The sequence below is a fragment of the Mercenaria mercenaria genome, chromosome 11 (genome assembly GCF_021730395.1).
Source record: "Mercenaria mercenaria strain notata chromosome 11, MADL_Memer_1, whole genome shotgun sequence".
Taxonomy (NCBI): domain Eukaryota; kingdom Metazoa; phylum Mollusca; class Bivalvia; order Venerida; family Veneridae; genus Mercenaria; species Mercenaria mercenaria.
In genome coordinates, this window is record NC_069371.1 from 78,102,955 (window position 1) to 78,128,619 (window position 25,665).

Sequence of the window (25,665 nt, forward strand, 5' to 3'; positions counted from 1 at the left end):
ATTTTCTAACAAAAAGGTAGCAGTTTTAATTTGCTTTTCACGTTGCGTGTAATAACACAGAAAATATTTAGCACAGTCTTAAGTTAAGATTTAATCCTTTCCTATCTAGATCTTACCCTAAGTGGACATTGAACACTTAACACCTTAGATAGACTTCCGTTTAGGATTTCCAAAATATTTTAGAGACGAAATTAATATGTCCTTAGATAGCCTGCCCATTGATAGGCCTCCAGTAAGTTGGATGACTTCTTACCGAATTTTCTATGGCTGTAACATAATGAATCTTTGCGTAGTCTGTATATTGGAAGCGCCCGGAATTGTTTTTAACAACAACAAAAAATAATCTAGTTCTAAAATGTCATGTGTGCCCTTAAGACGGACTTTCTCATTAAAATTTTCGGCACTTGTTGAAACAAATAATGTGCTATACGAGGTATAAAATGAGAAAACTAATGACTATTTGATCAGTAACTCTTTGTGATACAATAATCCAAACGATGAAAAAAGAATGTCAAAAATGATCATTAGTAAAATGTGTTGTTTTACGAAGTAAATAGAAAAACTTATACACCATGTTGGTCATGTTTGTCTTGTCTTACACATTGTCGATCTATATGTAAGGACATCATGTATTCAACATAATATTCTGATGCAAAAGCCCGAAGGTTGAGAATAGACTAGTAACTGTCAAGAGCCCATCACGTCTGTTTGCGGGCTCGTCTGTCTGTAGCTGCTTTCTTGTCCAGAGCATAAATATAACAGATACTAAACAGACTGCAATGAAACTTCAGTGCGTCCGCTTCTTGTTATATACAGGTTTTTATTTTTATGGTTTTTTTACACTGGTGCATATAACTGTCGGTTTATTACAAAATATAATGATATCTAAAATAGAGAAAAGTGGAAACTTCACAGGTCGCTCAACACGACAAAAACGAAAATGTTGCAGGGTCTTTTTGATTAATCCCCTTTGGCAAAATCATTTTTACTAATGCTTCATTGCGAACATCTTGGTCATTGTATGCACACATGAGTGATCATTTTGACGAGGCAGTGATATCCTGATACTGTATACTCAACTGTATTGGACATCAGTCTGTATTTGTGTAATTCTTGTGTAATTGTGTAAATTTATGTGTACTCCAACAGTGTTGCAAATTCCGCAAAACAAAAAGATCAACCGAGGTTTGACAACCGCCATCTGCCGAAAAGAACGTGTAACTTGCAGAATTGAATTAGTAATATTAAAGACAAGCTATCCTTAGAAAGATTTCACAACAGTACATAATAAACACGTGTCTTTCTATACCAGTAACAGACTATCATAAGGTACATATTAGTGTTGCATTATTTAGTCGGTTACACTTTTTCTCCGCAAATATTTCATTTACGTTTTAAATGTTACATATATTGTACGGCTGTAAGCAAACTGTTTATGTTGCATTAGCTTTGGAGGATGCGCTCTTATTAATCAAGTCTGTAACTACACCTGTGGAATGAACGAACATTAAGTGCAATAAAAATCAAGTGGCGTTTACTATCTCATGGCATACATGTCAGAAACGTCTGTGCAATATCCGTAATAAGTCATTACATGCCAGACACACGTCTCTGGAGGCATACAGATGCCACCTATGGAGAAAAATATTAAGAAATGGCATTAAGTACTTGTTCCCTTACCACTACGAAAACTTTAGTTTGATCAGACTTTGTCTGACTTTGAGTAGACTGTTTTGTTCTTCAAACATCTTGAGAACTGCAACGTGTGGACACACAATCAAATGGGTCAACTGTTAATTCTTCAATACATATATAACATTAAAGAAAGATTCTTAAATCGAATAATTGTCAATAAGTGCAAAGAATGGAACAGAGAATATTTTATTTAAAGGAAAACTTTGTGAGGAATACAGTGTTTCCAGATAACAACATTCTTATCTTACATACAAAGCAATATCATGTTTCGATACAGTTTAATACGTGTATCAGAGAAGCACTTACTTTATAACTTTCAGCTGAATTAAGAGTAGCATTTGTTTTAATAATTGTCAAAAATAGTTATAAATCTTATGGAAAAGCATTTTTTGAAACCGGTAGGCTTGAAAGATGACTTCAGATTTCTGCAACATATGTTATAGATATTTTACGCAAGTGATAATTAAAATATAGAAAATATATATATATAAATATAAAACAGTAATTTTAAATAATAATAATAAAACATACGTAAAATAAGCAGGTGCTCTTTATTTTTACAGATGTATATCAAATCGTTACGATAATCCAGGTAAGGCTGTAGAGTTTTGTGATTACAAGGTAAGAAAACTGTACAATGCTATTTGTTTTCACTTTCTGCCCATAAATATTTCAAAAGACACGTTGCAACACAGATATTTTGAAAGCAATGAAGTCAATAGTTTTAAACAAATGTGTCAGTAACGACTGAAATTTATAATGAAAAATATTCCCATCAAAACTGCTTCTTGGTGATGAATTCAAAATTTGTATTCGAAAAAATAAAAATAACAACTTCATCCGGTATGTTCAATAAAATACAGTTTAGGCATTATTTTCTTCAAATACTGATAAATAAAATAAGAATGAAAAAAATCCTCGAAAATATTAAAATAGGGAAACAACACAAAGGATGCTATCCTTAAAAAACACATTAAAAAATATTCTGATTGAATTTTAGATTGAAAGCACTACTTTTTATTGTAATGGACTTTACAGTCATACTCAAAATAGGCAGATCACACTGATTTAGTACAAAGCATAGTTCACATTTATCGCTTTAATTTCAATGATATTTGGTCGCGTGAACTGTGGTTTTTTAAAGACTGCATTAATTTCTAATTATTAAAGACTTTACTTTTAACGAAAACTCTATGTCAGTGTATCACATGTATCCAGTTGCTACAGTTAAGATAGTTGGCCGTAATGACAATCGGCAATTTGGTATCCTTCATAACAAAATTAGAATTTAGTATACCAAAATCGTATACGGAAAGTACATTATTATTGGAAATTACCAAATGTCATACCGGGTCCACTACCTTAAAAAAGGAGTTATAATCGTAATGCTAATCTTAAAAAGATATCTAAAGAAAAAGAAAAAAATATTTCCAAAGTTTCGATACAAATGTGATATGTCACGAATTCACACATCACACCATCACACTACATTGTTCTGCTACAAATTATTTTTGTCCTTTATTCTTGTTTACAAGGCTCAGTCACTTGTGACATGATTTTACCAACAATCTGGCAGCCGTCTATAACATTCAATATTTAGCGTCTTTCTATACTGTAAAGAATGAAATTATGATTGTGATATTGAAAACGCAGTATGCTAAATGTTCGGTCGGTATTTTCTCTTTTTAAACAGACAAATTCGCAAAACTGAACGTTTAGGAAATAGCTTCTTGATACCTGCGAACGGTAATATGTGGACTCCTAAAATATTTGCCAATCTGAAATGTATTACTCAGAGAGAGAGAAAGACAAAAGCCAATAATACAAAACGGAAAGCAGCTGCTGATGTATATGGACGTTTCTATTGAGACTTATTTATATTCCATTACCAGGACAACCATAACAGGAGACTGTCAATATCATGTGCATTTATTCATTTCTTACTTAGAAGTTGAATCAACGAGGTCTTACTGTTTTCAGACAAAAGCATTGACTTCCGCCAAGTCGCCGCTCACATTAAACTTTAAACATAATACAAGAAAACTTTTGCTGACATGCATTAGAGTTGATAAAAACAAGCCAATTTAGAATGTAAGAATTTTTGTCTTGTATTTTAAATCCACTATTTTTCTAATGAAAAAGCATCTGTTTTCTGACACTAATAAAACTGTTTAATAACTTAAAGAAAGGTGGACAAAAACTAAGGGCAAACTGATAGTTAAATCTAATGGATTATCTTTTATGACGAGTATCATGTTCAACTGTTTAAGCAAACGCATCGTTATTTTTGACATACTCTTAACTAAATAAGCATAAAGTCTCAACATTTTTAGATATTAAGTAAAAACACAAGTTGAATTTATTGGCTATATATGGTTGTTCTATCATTAAAATGCTCGAAACTACCCTAAAGGATGGCTGTATGAAATAAATAAGTGTCCAACAAGCTACTCCTGGTCTCGTTCTAAATGAAGGAAGAATCGTGTAACGGAAACGATGGTGGAAACAGTTTGTTCAAGCCTTGATACCAAAGCTTTGTGTAACTTGGGTCTTTAAATACAGAACTTACTTTATATATATTTTTTATATAAAAAGTTTAGTTATTGTTGATTAGTATTTAAAAGAATTGTACTTTGCGATATTATCTTGTTTACTGTTTTCCTGCAACATTATATTTCACTCTTCAAATGGTAATTACGGAATGAAGGAAATTGTTTTAATCATGAAAAAGCCTGTTTTCTACATTTAAGTTAGATCTTGATGATGAAGTGAAAACAAATGCTTAATGGTCATCATTTTGAGCAGGACATAGATTTATTTTATAATGTAGGTAAACTCAGTTGGTTTATGCGTGTTCGGGTTTACCATTATTGGCAATAACTTTTAATTTATGTTAAGGCCCGGTCACACCGACCGAACTTTGTTGGAGCGTTCCTGGAGCGGTGAAAAAATTTCATCACCGCTCGTTACCGTTCACCACCGTTTAACAGAAGTTGGCCCCCGTTAAGGCAACGCCGTATACGCTCGGCCACCGCTGATGGTCCATCCTACCGCTCCGAAAGTTTTGAGCTGCACAAAATATTGCGAGCGGTGAGGAGCGGGAAATTTTCCGCTCCGGCAAAGTTCACCACCGCTCTAACAACGCCCAGTCAAGTTTGGCACCGCTAGACGCAAGTTCGTGGACGCTTGGGTCCGCTAGGCCAACGCAGAAATCTTGAACGCTGGACCACCGCTGCTTCGCCAGCTTTGCCCGGGCGGTGATTAAACGTTGAACAAACTTTGGTGGAGCGGTTGTAAGCATTTTACGAGCGGACACGGGATTGCTGGAACGGTGTCGGGCGTTGAAGCAGCGATCCATTGCGGTGATGAACTTTGGTTTGGCGTTGGTATAGAGGTGTCGGAGCGGGACCAGAACTTCACTATCGACTTCTATAAAAAAATTTATCAGAACTTCTATCAAAGCGATCCGTTCAGCTCCGTAGTCAAAAGCGGTATGCCGCTAAACCAACTTTAAAACCCCGCCGAGCCAACGCACGCATGCGCGGAACGCCGCTCTATCAACGCTCGCGTCACCGCTAAACCAACGCTCGCTACCGTTAAACCAACGCTAAAGCAACGCCGGCTTCAGCGGTGCACCTCTAAGGCAACGCCCGTGTTTTCGATTTTTTTCCCATTTTGTGCGCGGTGACGAGCGTTGTCTAAATTCCGCCCCCTCTCCCTACCGTTGAAGGAACGCTCCAACAAAGTTCGGGCGGTGTGACCGGGCCTTAAACGACGGTGTTTACTTGTAGCAGTGAGCACTTTGCCCAACGTCATAGTAATACCCGAAATATGACGCTATATAATACCGCATCCAGTCACATTATACTTACACCGGCAGACCAGTTCTAGAACTATCCTCTTAAAGCTGACTGCGAAGCAATGGCGTTACTAGTACGGTAGTCATTTGTTAAGTGTATGGTATGACGCAGACAGAAAGCGAGACACTCGAATCGGGCCCGCAACCACTTGGCTACGGAGGAGGTAGACTTAATCGGTAAATGCTTCTGATGCTCCAAAGGCATTGTCACATTGTGCTCCATTATGTGTTTTTGTGTTCTTGTTTAACTTTGTTGCACGTGTGTCTATTTAGCACATACATACACACATGCATGTATACACTGCTCTGGGGTTTTGTCTCGGGACTCGTAGCTATTCCTTCTATTCTTTTATCTTTGTTTTGAGATATGTTTAAATATTTTTGCAAATACTTTACAGTCATAACAGTGGTGCATAATATATTACCTTCTTGCAAATCAAGAACAAAACAAGAGAAAATAAAGAAATAGACTTACAAAAAACAAAACAAAGAACAAAAAAAAAAATAAAACATTTGTCAATCAAACCGAGTCTGCTATTATACTTTTATGGTTGCATTCTATGCTTCCAAGGAATGTTTTTACAGATTTTATTAAAATGGGCAATATTCCTTGGAATAATCCATGTCTGAGCGATATGCGATGTATGAGTCGCTCTGTTTATATCAAAGGTAGTTTAATGTGAGAAAGAAATATTTGAGGTTCTTATGGTATTCTTGCTATTGAAGGTTAAATTTGAAGTGCTGGATAGCCCGATTCAGAGAGATGTAACGCCATGTAAATTAGACACCGCAAAGTTGGAAGTGTAAATACTATCATTAAAATCATTCGGTTTATTTTGATATTGTGTCGCCCAGTGCATATGCTTGCAAAACGACAAGTACGCTGTCACTTTCTCCTAATAACTACATTGTGCTGCGCACAATTTACTAATTGCTTAAACCCTACAGCTGGAGTTAGGCAGTTTTAAAACTCATTGGGTTTACTACGAAAACAAAACGGCGTCGTTTTGAAAACAATTCAAAAAAGGAGTCCGGCAAAAGTTTATTTAGTCACTGACCTAATAAAGCAAAATTTATTATTCGCCTAGATTTTGCCCTTTATTGTGCACGAAGGTAGGATAAATCGGGTTAAGAGGAGGTTAGTTAACGGTCAGTAACAGTGTGTTATTTGTGAGTATGGTGTTATTTGCATTCAGGGAAATGATTTTCTCCCAACTGAACGGTTGAGTGGTGGGTTCCTTGTCTTTTTAGGGGGCGTGGAAGAGCTCGGGGGCGGGGATTTCTAGAGATAGTATACAATTTCGGTAACCTAAACTCTGTAATTATGACAATTACAGTAGTGTCACTGTCGACAAATGTGAAAGATGATATACCAATACAGTTTTAAAATTATTTGAATTCAGACCATTTGATATTTTACCTATTATTTTGATAAGTTTAGAGATCTGTTTTTATAAATCCTAACTTACTCTTTCGACAAATAAACAAGGTCATTTATATGGCCAGTAATCACAATAGTATTTCATATCTTGTTTTCTCCCATAAAGATCATAAAGAGAAGCTATGTCCAGGCATAGCGTATTTTATGACGGCATATGGGAGGAACGGATACCGGATATCAGAATTTCGTTCAAAACCTGTCAATCATCAAAACTGGATCAAACCAGTTGTGACCAGCATTTTTAGCGTAGGCGCTCTGTAAACAAAGAAAACATTCTGAGTTTCCCACCTCCATCCCCTACACCAAACATTGAATATGGCGCTATACTCCTTTAATATACTGTTTCAAGGTAGCTATTTCCGAAATGCAGGTTTCTTATCTTATAATGTGCAGCCTCTTTACTGTTCTGTTATTTTTATGCATCGTTTTGTAATTCTAGTCAAGTTGTAACATGTTTCGTGCCATTTCTACAGAAAAATGACATTTTTCTTATTTCCTAATCTCAAACCTCTACATCTAATGTTGATTTAATTTCTTTACTTTTATACGTTTTGTATACTGTCAACTTCAATTTGTTCGTGCCATTTCTAAAGAAACCGCCACTGTTTATTAGATTCAGACGTATTTGATCTTTTACCTATTGTTTTGATAATTGTGGGAATCATTTTGTAAAGCAGAACTTACTGTTTTGACAAATAAACAACAACAATCAATAAACAATAGTATTTCATGTCTTGTTTCTTCAAATGAGGGTCATAAATGAAATTTAGCACAGTTAATTGTTCTCAACACGAATTACAGTATATTGCACCGCTTCATGTTTTATTGTTTACCTGAATGTCAGGGAAATTGCCACAGACGGAACAAGAAGCAGAAGACTGAAGGCATTTGCTGACACTTCTGCGTTAACCACCCCGCTGATGCTCTGAAAAATAGGAATCAGTATGCTTTAGAGTTAAGCAGCCTTTATCGAGAATACACTAATGTTTTAGAATAAGTAATCCTGCATATTCTATCAAGGTCATACTCCAAAATACAGGAAATAATATATTTTAGACTTATATAGCCATTCCTCATTTACCCTGAAATACAAAAGGTAATGCATTTTAGACATAAGACGCTTTGCAACACATAGCACTTCGCTAATACTGTGGATTTCAGGAAGCAATAAATATTAGACCTATGTAGTACTTTCACGTAATCTATATCACACCCGCTTTTAAACTGAAATACAGAAAGCAATATTATGTTAGACATAAATGAAGTTTTTACACATAGAAGCAATATATTAAAGCGATGTATCTTAGACGTAAGAAGCCATTCAACAAATACCGACAGGCTAATACCACGGAGGCAATATATTTAAAACTAAAAAGTTGTTCCATATACATTTCACACCACCTGGCTATTTACCTGAAATACAGAAAGCAATATATTTAAATTTCATCTAGACATTGCCAACAAACCATCCCCTAATAATACCCTAGAATATAGAAAGCAATATACTTAAAAATTCTACTTATACGACTATGCTTAACACTGTAAAACAAGCAGCAGTATACATCGATAGGCATCCAACAAATGACGTCGCGTTGAAAACACTGAAATATTGAAAGAAAAAAATCAAAGTATATTTAGTCTGTCCACATAAACCACAACCATAAACCTGTCACTCCCTCAGTATATCTAAAACCGATATAAAAAGCAATTCACTTAAAAACAAGGATGGATATCCAACAGGGAAACCCACGTTCTAAAAACGCAGCCTCTCCAAATGTTACCCCAGAACGCACACGCATACGCACGCACACATAAACACAAACACACACACACACACACACACACACACAACACACAAGGACAAAACAGACAAACAAAGGAACACTGTGGGGCACCGCCTTGGAACGGTGAGTTGCAAAACAACCACTTGAGAGCTTAAACCGGTTTATGGTGCACCTAACTTCACTCTTACGCCACTATGTTCCAAAGTCACGGGAAAGTGTAAATAAAGTTATCCCGCCAGGTGAAATCCTAACATACGCAAAGGCAACAGAGGGCATGTACTAGTAATGTACAACACAAAAAATGCTCTTGTATATATGAGCCGTGCCATGAGAAAACCAACATAGTGGGTTTGCGACCAGCATGGATCCAGACCAGCCTGCGCATCCGCGCAGTCTGGTCAGGCTCCATGCTGTTCGCTTTTAAAGCCTATTGGAATTGGAGAAACTGTTAGCGAACAGCATGGATCCTGACCAGACTGCGCGGATGCGCAGGCTGGTCTGGATCCATGCTGGTCGCAAAGCCACTATGTTGGTTTTCCCATGGCACGGCTCATATGTACATGAATGCAATCCTTAAGAACCTAAAACACATGTACTCAATACCTTTGCAGAAGACAAAGCAACAGGGGAAACACCCTTAAGGGCCCGGCGAAACAGACCAGGCCGCAATTTCACGAAAAAACTGAAGTAGATACTTAGCTAAGTCTGTTATTTTTGCCCTTTACACGTCTTCAGTGTTTATTCATTCATCTGTATCAGAACCGTAAAGGACTATTTCATAGACCAAAACACAAAAATTCTGAATTGTACAGAAAGCGAAGTAATAAAAAAAATAATCTTAAGCAAATACTTAAGTTCGTTATATTGCCCTTAAACAGGAGCGGGACTGAAATAAGTACTGCAAACAAATACTACTAACCATAGTTAAATAACAATAACTTAAGCAACAGCATTATTTTAAAATAACATACTTAACTAAGTAATTTCTTAAGTGTTCTCGTGAAATTTGGGCCAGAAGACAGAGATTAAAATAGAAATAGCTCAGTCCTGATGGGATTGAAGAACTACCTACCATAGAGTCCTCTACCTGTTCTTTGACGCAGGTAGCGTCCAACTGTAAAAGGGCTGAATACCAAACATGCGGTGGGTCGCAATACAGCTGGGTCATAACCTCTTTTAATAAAACGTTTAATGACTTTACTAAGTAGATGACACAAAATCTTAGGAAGTTTGTAAACCCACACCCTCATAAAAACGGGTTTTGATATACCTTCTCAAAGAAGTGTATTTACTGTATTTTATAACTAAATCTTAATTACAATAGTAATGTTTAGCGAAGTATTCACGTAATTTACAATAACGGTAGCACTGTTGAAGAAGCTTATTTTTAATATATTGATTAACGTTCATTGAAATCCGCTACACGCATTTGCAAACCGAACTAACTGAGAAATAGATATCCCATAAGATGTAGTTTAGGGTACATCTCCATCCGTAATGGGGGAAGTTTACCATACTAAAATTCAAATCATCCCTCTTGTCATACATTTTGTATGTATGAAAATTGTCGTAGAGAGATGTAAATCTAGAAATGGAGCACTAGTATCCGAGTAGTTAGTTTTATTTGACTGCAGAGTCCACCAACTTAAGTCTTGGAATACACGTGAAAACTGATCATTGTTTCCCGTGTCTAATTCTATTTGTGCTGCTTGTGTCTTCTTTTTGTTATCAATACCGAGTTGAATAACTCATTGCACCGATATCTCTTTAGGTTCAATAAAATATAAGTATTTGTGTATAAAACGGTCACATGTTCGAAAACTACTTGAAAATATAAGTTAAAATCACATATGTTATCTATCATGATTTTAGGCTAGACATATATATTAAAATACAAAGTTATACCTTTATTGTTACACACCCCGTGTAATTTGTCCATTGCTTCCCAGTGTAAGGATGTGACAGCCACGTCCCATTTTCTGTACAAGATTTCTCAACATGACCTAATAAGATACAAAATATCTGTTATCATATTTTCTAATGTTATGTATTTAAAGATGGTTAGTATGTTAATTCTTACACGTGTATTAGCAAATTGTGTAAGCTGTGATCAGTTTTTTTTTTTGTCGTTTTTAATATAGGAAAAAATGAGTATTTGCATGTATAAAAATAGTGCATTCTGCATGTATGCTTACACTTTGTCATGTACAAAATATTGTCAAATAGGAAGTAACGAACAGAGGTATTGTCCCTTATTTGAAAAAAATCCATACACATTCGTCCATGTGTTCTGTAATGCTTATGATATATTGACGGGTTTCGTGCATTAGTACATCTACAGAACTTCTTGTGAAAATAACAAACGCATCTAACCTAAACGTTGTTGTTATAGAAACTTCTAAGCTGCTGACTAATATTCTAAGATAAAAGAAATAGTGCAGATGGCTAAGTAGCACGTTTGTCAATACATCTGCATCAGTAATACATGTTTATTAAAAAACCCACTGGAACCACGACAATCACTTCTCATAGACACCAGTACTAGTTTTTACAGGAAGAGGACACGGGAGTGGTTTAAATAAGCTTGAAGCTTTCATCACAATCAAGCTTATAAGCATAAACTAAACTTTTATTTTCAAATTATAATCTTAATATCTTTTAAAGTAAACAGTACGAGCTCTAAGAATGAACACATGTTATTTCATACTCATCCAATGACAAATACTTCATACATATTCATCCAATGACAAATACTTCATCTAAAGAGCCATTAACATATCTTAATGTGGTCATTCGTCCTGTCCTCGACTTATACACTGACTGAATGGCTGTGTAGCAGTAAAAAACATTCACGTCCTTAATTCTACTGTCTAAATCGTTAGAAATATATAGGTCATATATGTCTTTCAAAAGCACCATATGACTGTACAAGTTTGACATGTTTTTAGCATTTTTTGTACTCAGCCAGTCGTTCAGTGTTTTTTTTATGGAAATGCGAGAGAGACTGAATCACTCTATAGCTTATCGTTTATCGTTTTTGCAATAACGTTCTTTATGTTTCTATGATTTGTCCCCTCTACTTTGCATAATCCAGCATATCTTCAGCCATTACATTGCAGACACAAATGAAAATTTGCTCTATAAATTATTTATTTATGCTGATGGAGACACTATTTTACTTTGCAGATAGTTTCTGTGTAAAAATGAAATTCTCTTCATGCAAAAATAAAAAGCTAAAATAAATTTAAAAAAAACAAAACAATCAAACCTCGCAGATCTCCATATTTCATGTAGCTTGGACACGAAATCTTCGCGGTATCTCCCGGATAGGTATCCTCAAAACAGCTGTAGCCATCCCAAGTGCGAGGACAGACTTTTTCTAGGTGAAAAATTTATATCAAAATGAAGTGAAAAACAAAACTGCTGCCATGACACAAATGTATAACTGATAACTGACGACATACTCTAAGTGTGTAAACAGAATCACGTGAATGTAACAGCAGAGTGCATGTACATGAAAAGGCAGAAATCTAAGTTATTAACAAGTCCATCAATACAATATAGTATCGAAATCTTATTTAATGAATATATCCAGGCTTAACTCGCAATGCCCTGTTATATTTGAGCCACAAGGACATTTAAGAAAACATTAAAAGATAGAACAAGACAAAGTAATAATTTTTGCTATCTGCATTTACTCAATATGCATATACAATGTATTAACTGCTATAAAGTAATTCTGGTTTTTATTTTGACCAGTTAATTGGCAATACTCTGACCTATTTCTGCATATGGTAACCGGTAAAATTTCGTGAAAATTAAAGCAAATTAGCGAAAATTAAATACCTTAATTTTTGGATTAGGTAAAAATCTTTTTTTACAGAAGAGCATTAGTGTCAAATGTATGTTATTCATTAACCCGAAATTTTGAGTTAATATCTCGAAATTTTGAGTCATTTATCTCGATATTTGGAGTTATTAAGTCGACATTTCGAGTTACTAAGTTGATTGAAATTTCGAGTTACGTATCTCGAAATTTCGAGTTACTAAGTCGAAATTTCTAGTTACTAAGTCGAAATTTCTAGTTAGTAACACGAAATTTCAACTTAGTATACGTAACTCAACCTTTCGAGATATTAGCTAGAAATTTCGACTAAGTAGCTCGAAATTTCGAGTTAAGTATCTCGAAAGTTCGAGTTACTAACTTCAATAGATAACGTTGATGTATAGGTCCTGGCCAAATTAGGTACCTGGTGTATCCATCCGGTAGACCTACATGGTCATATGTTTAAGATGACCGGGCTGCGTTTGCTCATATAAATATCACTATTTAAACCATATTTAAGTCTGGAAGGTTTTCGACCTAGTTTGAGCCCATATGTCAAGGAAATATAGACATAGCCTACATGAACGTGTAGCAATTAGTCTGATCAAACTTTGGAACCTGGATAGATCTAGATTTTGAGGAGAGATCATAGAAGGTGACTGGGAAGTATTCAAATTTGAAATATTGCACTATTTCGACCATATCTGGAAGGTATTCTACCTAGTTCGAGCCCCTACCACGTGAACATACTTTACATGTAAATGAAGGTATGTGTCCTGGATACAGTTTGAAATCTGGAGTAGCTCAAGAGGCTACGGTGTATGTGTAGGTCATACATTGATGTATGGTAGTTTATATTTAAGTCGCCTATAGCTACATGTTGGGTAACATATATGGATGTGTATATTGTATATAGATTATTCCACCTCGAAGAGTCAGAAGTCGTCCACTACATTTTTGACTTTTAACAGACGGACAGACGTTCACATTTTACAGATAAAAGCGCAAGATACGAAGTCAAAATTTCGTGTTATTAGCTTGAAATTTCGATTTAAATATCTCGATATTTCGACTTATTAACTCGAAATTTCGAGTTACTAACTCAGTATTTCGAGATATGCAACTCGAAATTTTGACTTAGTAACTAGAAATTTCGACTTAGTTACTCGAAATTACGAGATATGCAACACGAAGTTTCACCTTAGTAACTTGAAATTTCGACTTAGTAAATTTACCAGGTTGTCATTATGCCGTGGTGGACACAATTTTTCAAAGTCCAGAAGATATCAGATGATTTCTCGAAGTCGCGAAAATTTATTAAGTCACAAAACGTTACTTATGTTTTCTGCAAAAAATATTTAATTTTCTTGAACTTTTTTTTTTTTTTTTTTTTTTTTTAATTTTCACGATATTTATTTGGTGATCATATGCAGATATATGCTAAAATGATACAGATTATTGTATATGCCATAACGTATTGCTTATCTTACTTTTAGTTGGAAAAGGTGTGTCCCGCTGATGCTGGCAACACTGTTCGGCTGATCTACAACAGTCTTTCCATCTGGTACAATCATATTCGTCCAGGCTATCACAGATATACTCAGTGCTCTACAAAGATAAGTAGGTCGGAATGTAATCAAAGACGTTAACTGAAAGGTGAATGAGAACCATTTGTACATCAATGTTTCGTAAAGGAAAAAGGCTTAAAGTTGTTCCGGACATTGTTTCGTATAATCAAATTCTAGTCATATGATTTGTTATTTTCCTTTTCTTCAGATATTATAGAAAATCGTTATATTTTTTGTATAGAATGAACTTTGCAAAAAAAAAAAAGAAGAAAAAATATAATTCAGTATATTACAGTGTGTGTCACATGTATTATCACTTGTGAAGTGTTTGAAAGTGTTGAATAGCTAGGTACGGAACCATGTAATTAGTTTAAATTAATCTTTAATTTGTTAGATTCACAGAAAAAAATGTAGATACTACTTCTTTTCGTTTGATATCTTACGGAATAAAGGTGTTCAGAAAAAACAAAAATCCTTTTACTATAGGTGTCATTATAGTTATCAAGTCTCCTTAATCCCCGTGTTTTATTGTCAAATTGCATTCTGTTGCTATTACTTATTACTTGGACACACAGAGATGAAATTATTTGATCTGGCTGAACATACTCTATTACTGCCAATATCTTGATGGAAGGGACCGAGCTTGTACAAATAAGAAAAGAAAGTCCAGCAGGTAAAACCATATTTGAGCTACTCCATGAGGAAACCAACATAGTGCATTTGCGACCAGCATGGATACAGACCAGCCTGCGCATCCTGGTCTGGATCCATGCTGGTCGCAAACGCACTATGTTTGTTTTCTCATGGAGCGGCTCATTTAAAGATCGTATACACCATACATCGCTGCATTTGACGCAACTAATGATTAAAATTGTGCTTTTTTTCTCAGATTCTGTTCTTTTTACTTTCACTGTCTCAACAAAATTCAGCCATCTGGTTCAAAGACTTAAAGGTAATGTATTTTAGAGGCACTGGCCTCCAGATTATACACCAAACTTCAATTTTCAAGAAAGCTTATTTTTAGCCAGAATCTGGATTGTGCCTTTAATGTTTCGTCTTCGGCACATTTTAGCAAAAATATATGAGTTATAAGGTTTTAAAGAAACTTGTTTCATCTTATTTTTTGCCAGAGGAAAACATTTCACCGGAAATGTTATGATACAATTTATTTCAACAACACTGTCAAGACGATTTCATTTTTACATATGGTATTTCCTTCAGATGAAAAATATCCGATAATAAAATCTTACATCTATGATTTTCATAAATTATGTATTATAAGCGCTCAATTTATATATTGCTTTAAGCTTCTAAAATAAGGATCTTTGAAAAGTAATCAATACTAAATTATTATGTGTCTAACATGTCCCTTAAGTTAAAATGTATTCAGAATTTTTTAAGTTATAGGGAAGTGCTTCCAACAAATCCAACACCCCCGAAAAATAAAGCGGTTATTACAGATATATTGTCTCATTTGACGGGAAGCCAAACGAAAGAATGCCTCGGCTACATGGAACCGTAGAAGTTATCTTGACAGACATACGTTTGAAAAGGAATATGAAAACAGGATTACCTATATAATATTGAACTAAAATGATGATTAATATAATAATACATTTTATAGCGCAACAAACACAAGTGCTGGTTTAAGCAAACAAAGTAATAATTGTATGATAACAAACATTTTATATAAAATTTAATTTGGATATTCAGATCTCTAAAATTTCAAACTTAGTTCTTCAAACAAAAAGAAGGAGAAAAAATGTTATACATGTCTTGTCTCCGAACTATTAATGTACAGGTCTAGTAAAAATTACAAAAGTTTCAGTTATAAATTTATATCACGTATTGCGGCTTATCTTTAAAGTAATCTAATTTACATGTTTTTATATTTGAAGATCACTATTTTATGCCGCTTGCCTAATACAGAATCAATCCACTGACATATTACATTTCTAGGTGAATAAGATGCGTATGAAAAATAGAAAAAAAAAACACATGGTTTTCGCCTGAAGATATGATAAAAAGATGCAATGTACTTACATTGTTCTATTTAGGTCAATCAGATCAATCAGATTAGATCTACGTACATTTTCAAGTTTAGTTTCAAAATGTCAGTGCGTATTCAGCTGAAAGAGCACCTTTTTACCAGGCTACAATAAAAATATTTTAACGAAACAGTTCATAATCATTCTTGAAACTTAATAATTGGGCTATTAATCTCGTGTTTATTTGGCTTTGTACCTTAAGGTAAATCTCATCCTGATGTGATATACATGTTTCTCTAATAGTATTTTATATTGACAGTATTTTATATTGACAGAAGAAGGGAAATGTTGATATCTAAAACGTCTCAGTTTATGTCCAATCCGTACAAGTCTGTGAACGTGATAATTTTATTATCATATTTATAAGCTTGAAATATAAAGATCGTGGGGTTCGTGTCTCCGTGATAATAATTTCCTCTAAATTTTAAGTACCTATAGATAATGACTTGTTTTTCAACTACTTAGTGCCATTTTCTATATGACTTAAATGGAAAATCAGGGATGATTTACGAGCAGAATGTTAAACACTCTATGCCGTCTCGTTTCTGCTTATTGAGTAACCATGGGAACAAGGGTGTTATAGTACCTTAAAACTTGCATTTATTTGGTAATATCTTCATCAAAATATTGAACAGTTTTGTTTTTATATAGAAATGACTATGTATTTTGTTTTTTTTCAAGAACGTATAATGCATTTATTATCTTTTCAATTCTTTAAAACAATACTAAGTCTTACAAAACGTACAGCAGTACTCCTCATTAACTTTAACATGAAAAAATCATGCAGCTATAATTCTCATAGATGTTTTCAAATACAGTTTGGAAACAGAAACTGTGTACTTAAAGTAAGGCTGTGTCAAATCCTTTAAATTTTGATATTAGATATATAGGTCATAAATGTTCATTTCCATGTTAATATTAAGTCCGTTAACGTTCACGATAACACTACTTTACTACCGCAATATGGACAATTGTAGTATAGTAATTAGTAAATAAATACCAACATATGGAAATGGAAACAATTATTCAAATCAAGCAGCCCAATTATTTAAAAAATGTCTTTCATGTTTTAGCTTTCACTTGCCTATTTTCCTGATAAAATTAGTCATCAACACCAATTTTGTAACATTCCGCATGCCATTTCAAACGGCCTACGTAAAAGCTGCAAACTTTTCCTCATTGAGATGTATCTAAGCATGTAATGACAGTTTGAAGCTAGTTCAAATAAGCAAATGCTCAAAATTTTGAAGCTACAAATTTTGCATGGTCACTGAACGTAAAGTCATGACGTCAATTCTCATAATCTATTCATTAGCTCAAAAATATCTAAACGTTTAACAAAAAAGCAATCTTTTTCTATTTATAGAAACTGCTATGGTAATAATTCTACATACGACATCACTGTTTTTAAACATTCAATTATTCATTAAACCTGATTTATAAAGTTAAAAACTGTTTTGATTTGGATAATGTTTTTATTCACTTTACAATATTTTTGCATAAAAGTGCCGCTGTTGCCGTTTTAAGAGTGCGTGGTAACCAGGAGAATAAATGTGCTTCGAAAGAGATATTCTATACGCTGCTAAAACACCTGTTTACATTTGCGCTTTCTGAAGGGTAGCGTAAACGCATTTGTGCCCGAAAACGAATATGACGTCAACGTGATTTAATATTGGTGACATTCCCGCTCATTCAATTAACATGTAACGACGTTGATGGACAATATATTTATTCTCTAAGCTATAACCAAGCTTTAACCCTTTAGATAAGTTAATAGCTTTGCAATGAATGGCTTGGTTACTAACAAATCCTACAGGATTCTATTATAACTTAATAAAAACATGCGTTATCTCTATATTTGTACTCAATGTTTCTTTAAAGAAACACTTTATCTTTAAGAACTTGACAACCCTTTTCTTGTCTTTATCAATTGCCTACAACAAATTCAGGAAAATAATACTTATACTATTTACGGAAGCGACACATGCAAATAATGGTAATTCAGTATCTAAATATAAAAGAATTATAGTTATCATATGTTGAATTACTCTGAACAACTGCAAGCATGTCAAACGCAACATAAGTTTAACTGAATTACGTACTATCTCAGAAAACTAACAACAACAGTACAAGCCACATGCAAAGAACGTAAGAACTCCAAATCAAGTCCGACGGTCAATGTGTGTTTCGATGAATATTTTTTTTTTTTGTTTTAACTAAAACTGTCTCCGCAATGTAGCATGCGGTAAACGAATCTACTTTTTTCAGGCAATAAAAGCGAACGATGTGGACACAATTGCCAATTTGTCAAACAATATTAGATATCGGTTTAAGACAAATCACAAAGCTTGGCGGCTTTCCTCTTGTTACCTCTGAACATTCGCTCAGATCACAAATTGCAATTCAATAAGGAAAATAATATTCAATCATGTAAGAGATATATATGTACAATCACATACAATAGCTTATTTGTTTGCCGCGCCACTTTTTGGAAAAGTGACCTTATTTTTTTTTTCTACAATCCTTACAAAAAGCGAAGCTGTCTAAACTGATCACAGTTACAAATCTGTTTTTTTTAAAAAAGGAATGATTTGGTTTTCAGTTATGGTCAATTTTAGAAAAAATATAACATGTATTGAAAACATTGCATTAGACATGAAAATTATTTTCCTGTTCTCACAACAGCAGCTAACTGCTGTTTTAATTTATTTCTGAGCATATGTATACGTAGAATTATAGCTTTTTATTTGTGTAACTCATTCCTTTTGCAGGCAATATATAGAAAGATGAAACAAATTCTGCAATGTCATGTCATATTTCTTTAAGTTTTGCTATGACAAAATTTTCTAAAATTAGAATCGTCATAATTAAAACCGTTTTTAACTATTTTAATGTTATGAACATTGGTTAAATATTTTTAAAAACACATAGAAACTTTCGTATGTCACTTGATTATAAAACTATTTCTAACAATGTTTTCACGTTTAGCGTCGCAGCAGTCAGTAGAATTGAATTCGGCTTTGATTTCCAGTTAGGACTAATACTAATATTCAGTACTGTGTAATCGCTTAGACGGGTATTATCTTTAGAAGTACTGGCGCCCGGGAAGTACAAATGTTACATGTTAGAGTGGATATTAGTTGTTCCAAGGTGAGAATAGTCGTCGCCACATTTTTATTTTTGCGCAAAATACTGAATATACTACTGATATATCTGTCACAGCACCTTATTGAAGACATGCTATTAATTCTAGTTCCTCTGTTAATACCATTTTGGTCCTTTTCAAAGCACATCACAATTGTTAATTACATTGACTTCCGTTTTAACTAGACATGAATCAATGTCCTTATATTCAGGAAATTTACTATCTAGATCCAGCTTTGTTTGAGAAGCTTAAGGGGAATTGCTAAATGTAACCTTACCTACAGTCACTCTTGCTGAAAGGACCTGACATTTTAGCTTTTGAGACAAATAGAGAGATTTAAAGGCATACAACACCCAAAACTCAATTACATATAACTCATGTGAACATAGAATAAGCATATTTATGTATATTAACAGTACTACAGTATTTTACATTAGATTTGAAAAAGTTCAAATTCATGTAACTAATAGCTAAGAATAAATGTGTATAATCAACCGTTAATGTATTGCATAAGATTAGTTTATACATAATTTATTTTAGATCGATTGTGAAGGAAGTTCTACAACTTATGTTAATCACTCTCGACACCTCATTCCTGATGGAATCCATCGCCACGAGGGTATGAGAGAAGAGGCCAGTTTCTGCCCTTTTAATGCTGAGCGCCAAGCAAGGGAGCCACTGGTTCCATTTTTCACGTCTTTGGTATGACGCGGCCGGGGATCGAAACCACGACCTCCCGCACTCGAAGCGGACGCTCTACCACTAGGTTATCGAGGCGGTTATATTTAGCTAATTGCATCAGATTAAGAATCTAGCTTGAGATACACATTTCGTTTATATCCTGAGTAAGGTTAAATGCATCTGATGAGGACTTTCTGCATTGAAGTGAATTTCCAAAAATAAAACATCCTGTTGAAAGATGTCCATTACATAACTTTAAAAGTATGTCTTCCCTGTTTTTGTCATGCAGGTAGGCAATTTGTAACATTTATTAATCGCAATATGTAGATAAAACATACGTTGATAAGTACATAATGATAACTAATTATAAAGTATAATTATAATAATGAATGAAACAAATACTATTAAGATTTATGATAAAACTGTGAATTCTTAAAAAACAAGAACAACCAAAATTGAATAACAATTAATGGTATCGAGAAAGTCTTTCAAACCAAGTATCTATAATATTTTGTTTGCTTTCAAATAATTGTACTTGGAATTTATTTTTCACTGAAATGATATTGACGAAAGAACAATAATTCAAATGTTAATTAAACTAAGATGTTTCACAAATGTTTGGTACTATTACATATATTTGTAGTTTGGAATTCACATTTAGTAACAAATTGTCAAGCATACGATTATGGTATTTTAAGATCTGATTTGGAAGAAAATGATCCTTTTTCATTATATTCTGTCATTTTAAATTAATTAAACCAATTTAATCTCAGTTAACCTATAGAACTATGCCAAAAAGCAACCGTTTCAAAGGATAAATATATACAAGAACTTTGCTCACAATGTCTTACCCGCAAAAAAAAAAGAGAAGGAAACAAAAGTTAAAACTGGTAAAAAGGAATCGTATCCGCTAACATATGATAATATCTTGAATCCTCGTGGTATTTAAACATCTATCATTAATAAAGCTATGCACATTTGTGAATGCAACAATATAAACTGTAAATAATAATAAGATTTTCGTAAAAATTTGTATAAAATAGACCTTCTTTTTTTTTTTGAAATCGATGCAAAAATGATTGAACTGCTCGTATATAACTCATGAAATGCAACAACGATCCAAAAATCAAACATATGAATTTAAAATAATCAGGTATTTGCTACTTTATAAAAACCATTTCCTAACGTTTTAAAGTTTAAATGCAATCAAGTGATCGTTTTTATTGTGATACTGAAATACATTGTAGGCTTAATATGGAGACTTTGTATGGACGCATATTTGAGCCGTGCCATGAGAAAACCAACATAGTGGGTTTGCGACCAGCATGGAACCAGACCAGCCTGCGCATCCGCGCAGTCTGGTCAGGATCCATGCTGTTCACTAACAGTTTCTCTAATTGCAATAGGCTTTGAAAGCGAACAGCATGGATCCTGACCAGACTGCGCGGATGCGCAGGCTGGTCTGGATCCATGCTGGTCGCAAACCCACTATGTTGGTTTTCTCATGGCACGGCTCATTTTGAATTGTAAATACACTTTTCAACAGCTGTAAAATCACTGTCAAATGTGGAAGACAATTCATAGCAATAACAAACCTTTAAATCCGAAGCATTTCGTACATCTACATCTATTAAGCCGGGCGATATTCTGTTAAAATTGAATTTTAATTTTTCTGTTGGAAATAAATACATATAACACAATGAACATGTCCAAACATTAAAAATAGAATTATTCAACAATCCAAAACTGTCCCTGCATACTCCGTCCATTTTAATTAACAGCCAGCAATAATTTATCACGATGGTTGAACTAACGAAGTCCTTTATTAAACAATCGCTTTGAACGCCTTTATGTCTGTGTGCACGCTCAACAATGTGTCAAGTCTACTAATACCAAACTTTCAGCTGCTGGTAATTGAGATACATTATAGATATAAGCAAAATAATGGCATCGCGGCGACGAACTCAGCATTAACAACGTGGTCCTATTAAGTAAAAGTTTTCGTTCGATCAAATAAAGTTTAAAGAAGCATAAACATTCCGTGATAATTCAGAAGGCGAAGTGACCTGATTCTAGTATGAAATACGGAAAAAAAAAACAATTCGTATTTATTATTTAGTGCTTTAACAAAATACTACGTTTTATTAGGCTAGCTAATGTTGAAATGACATATTCTGAAATTTTCAGTCAAAAATATTTGAACAGAAAATATTACATTTAGCAGAACAAGAACACAGCTTTATCCAGCTTCTATTATGTTTTTAACCGATTGCCTAACTCTGCATTATGACATAAGGTAAACAGAATAATCCTAACATTAATACGCATGTGCTTGAAATTAGTGTTGAAATATGTTCCGGTTTTTTAGGATCACGAAGACAACTGAATGTATCTGCATGATAAATTTCCTTATATTTCATTACTTGCAATCATTATGCGTGCGAAGCATTGCCTTGTTATTGAAAGTATGTGTACCCAGCAATAACAAAGTCACGTCATTGATGACAATACTAATGATCTTTCATATCCAAGTATGACCATGACCATAAAGTTACGTGGGGGTTTAAACGTGCTTGGGGCATGTCATCCTCACACATCTTATTTTCGAACTGTGTTAATAAAATAATTTCCCGCTGAAATGATAGGCTCTAGCATTACAAAATGCCTGACTTAACACAGTGAAACATATAAATAAGATCTAAGAAGATATAGTTGTCTATATGTTTTACTTTGCCTACGTATTAAGTTTAAATGTTAGCAATGTACACTCTAATACAATCACTGCTTTACGGATATGGTTTTAGGAGGCTGTGTTTTTGGAACGTGGCTCTTCGTATTAGAAACTAATCTGTGCATTGTTTACTGAGTCTGTTCATGAGAAGACAGTAATGAAATGAGTAACAATCCTCAAGCCTACTTCCTTGGATAGACTTAAGTGGAAATCTATAATAAAGAAATTTATCATATACATAAAGTATATAAATGCTGTCAAACATACGGCTTGTATTTAACAAGCAAATATGAATAGACAGACAAAAATCCGTACTGCACCTTTTGTACTGTATGTTGCCGGACTACTTTCATTTAATATTCATGACCTGACACAGTTCTATAAATAGCGCATACAAGTATCTTACTGAGTTCTATTTTAACATCGATAAAGATTCGATTGAAGATTTCGTTCGATAACAAAATAAAAAACATAAGCTGGAGGTATGTAATAAAAGGATTATTATAACAGTAGGTAGATCTAGGATTTTGCATTCGGCACTCATGTGGTTCTATCTGTCAAAATCCACTCGAGCCGAGTACAGCATCTCAATGGAGCTATTGTAATAACCCTATTAAATTGAGCATATGAACCTAAAGAACCTAACAATGAGTAAAAGTGCGGGAGGAAATTGTACGGCTGCTACACGGCACTCAATACACAGACGCCGATGAGGTGCAATTACGTTGCTCCAAAAGCTATTTACAATATTGACAATGAAACCTTTTTTATTAGTCTGTAATTGTCAGCCGGATATTTGATTGTTTGTGTAAATTAAATGTAAAGAGATAGCGAAACAAGTTTTATGAAAAAAGTAAATGTGTGTAGGGAAAGTATCGAGGACATTTTTATCAATATAAAGTAACACTAGAGAATACGAAGTGCAATTAGGTATTTTAGGTTTGTTAAGTTCGTAAAGCCATGTCCTTTTTTGTTGAACGACTTAGACGATAGGTTTTTAAATTCAGTTTTCCGACAAGTAATTGCTATTCCCATGGGCACAAATTGTCGAACACTTGTCTTAGATGTGTTTTTACATTGTTACGAAAGAAATTTTATTCTCCAGATAAACAGAAAAACATTATCACTGCATTTTACGACACATCCCGCTAAATAAACGAAGTTCTTAATATGGACAATTCGTCTTTTGTGCTAAGTTGGTGGATACCATTTACCCGCTGGAGCTTCTGTTAAACGGAGCCAATTTTAGTATAGTAATTTTCCCATCCCAGATTTGGTTGGAGATGTATCCCGTGAAACATCACACTGGCGCCAGATCAGAAAGAAAATGCCTCTGTACATGTTATACCCTACCCCTAGGTATTCTATAAGAACCATGGTCATGAACGGGAAAGTGCACTAACCCGTTTCAATCGTACATTTCTCAACTTAAACGCGCAGTTCGGTGAATGGGTACCTAGTATATTGAACAAGCGATAATTTATCTTCCATCGTGCACCAGTCACATTGTCTCAATATTCCATATTGCTGAGATTATCAACATATTTTATGCTTTCGTCAACGTTACAGAAAAAACTTGCTTGAACTTCCCTAATGAACATCCGGTCTAGAGGTCACGGCAGTGCGCACATGTTTGGCGAAACGTAAACAAACAAAAACAGATTTTAAAAAAATCAAAATTTTACACTAAAACTCGAAATGATGAATGAAATTCATCTTGTATATGATCTTTAATTTGAAATCGTACATTGGTCTGCGTCTGTTCTGTATATTTTATTCATTTTGCACATTTTGCTGCATTTTCACATTTTAGCGAACACGTGTAGTAAAATGACGATTGACATACATTTTTACAACAGCCAATCAGAATGGTTTTGTAATCTAGAACGGAACTTCACCAGGGAAGTTCAAGCAAGTTTTTTGTGTAATGTTGAAATTACTATAAACTACGCGTTGTTTTTCTAAGATAAGATGTATTGAAAAATGTGACCGATGCACAATGGAAGATAAATTACCACTTGTTTGATATCCATAGTACACATTTACCCCACTGCGTGTTTTAGGTATGAAATGCGCGATTGAAATGGGTTAGTATATTTTCCCGTTCACGACCATGGTTCTTATAGAATACCTAGGGGTAGGGTATAATATGTACAGAGGCATTTTCTTTCTGATCTGGCGCCAGTGAAACATCATATGGAATATATATTTCTTAATATATTCAGTTTGTAAGAAACGGATAGTGCTGTTGAGGATTTTCATGAATGTAATCAATACAATGCAACTACAGATGAACCTCCTAGCAAGGCCACCTTTATTAAAAACTGCGTAATTATTACTACTGTAGTGTAATTTAGAATGCTTTATAAAACTTCATAGTAATCTAAAGACACATCAAGATTATGTCAAAACCTGATTTTGATGGGCTGATCATTACAGGCTTGGTACGATTTTGGATCATGGCATTTGGTAGAATTCTACATTGTTTATTAGACGATGTTATCATCCTACTGTTTTGAGACACGCCGCGTATCTAGTGCTCAACCCTTTTAAAGTTAGATGCTATGATATCCTCTTTGAATGTGTCTACCGAAAGGGGCCGATAACTAAGTAAAAACCAATTCTTAATTCCATCGGGACAACTGTTTTTGCCTGTTTCGTCGACCCTAGAAATGTCATTGTTCTTCGTGGTCTGTCTTCTACAAAGGCCTTTAATGCGTACGGTTTTTGTTCCTAAAGCTTTCTGTTTATATAATACATTTTCCAGAGCATTTTTATGTTTACATGGCTGGCTTTATGTGACCAAGACGTGCGTTATGGAATCGGAAATACTTTTTGTTGACACTCCAGGGACTTTTGTCTATAGAAGGTATTCAGGGTGAGTTCA

The 25,665-nt window shown here is 34.2% G+C and overlaps 1 protein-coding gene across 1 annotated transcript; it reads right to left on the reverse strand.

The window, feature by feature from the left end:
- Window positions 1-7,703: 7,703 nt before the first annotated feature.
- On the reverse strand, window positions 7,704-22,012 carry LOC123532134 (calcitonin gene-related peptide type 1 receptor-like). The gene is made up of 5 exons (XM_045313490.2): window positions 21,643-22,012; window positions 14,096-14,213; window positions 12,048-12,158; window positions 10,685-10,782; window positions 7,704-7,920 (listed from the first exon to the last, which is right to left on the reverse strand). Exons 1-5 carry the CDS (start codon window positions 21,814-21,816, stop codon window positions 7,825-7,827), a joined length of 597 nt encoding a protein of 198 aa, XP_045169425.1. The 5' UTR covers window positions 21,817-22,012; the 3' UTR covers window positions 7,704-7,824.
- Between the last annotated feature and the right edge of the window lie 3,653 nt (window positions 22,013-25,665).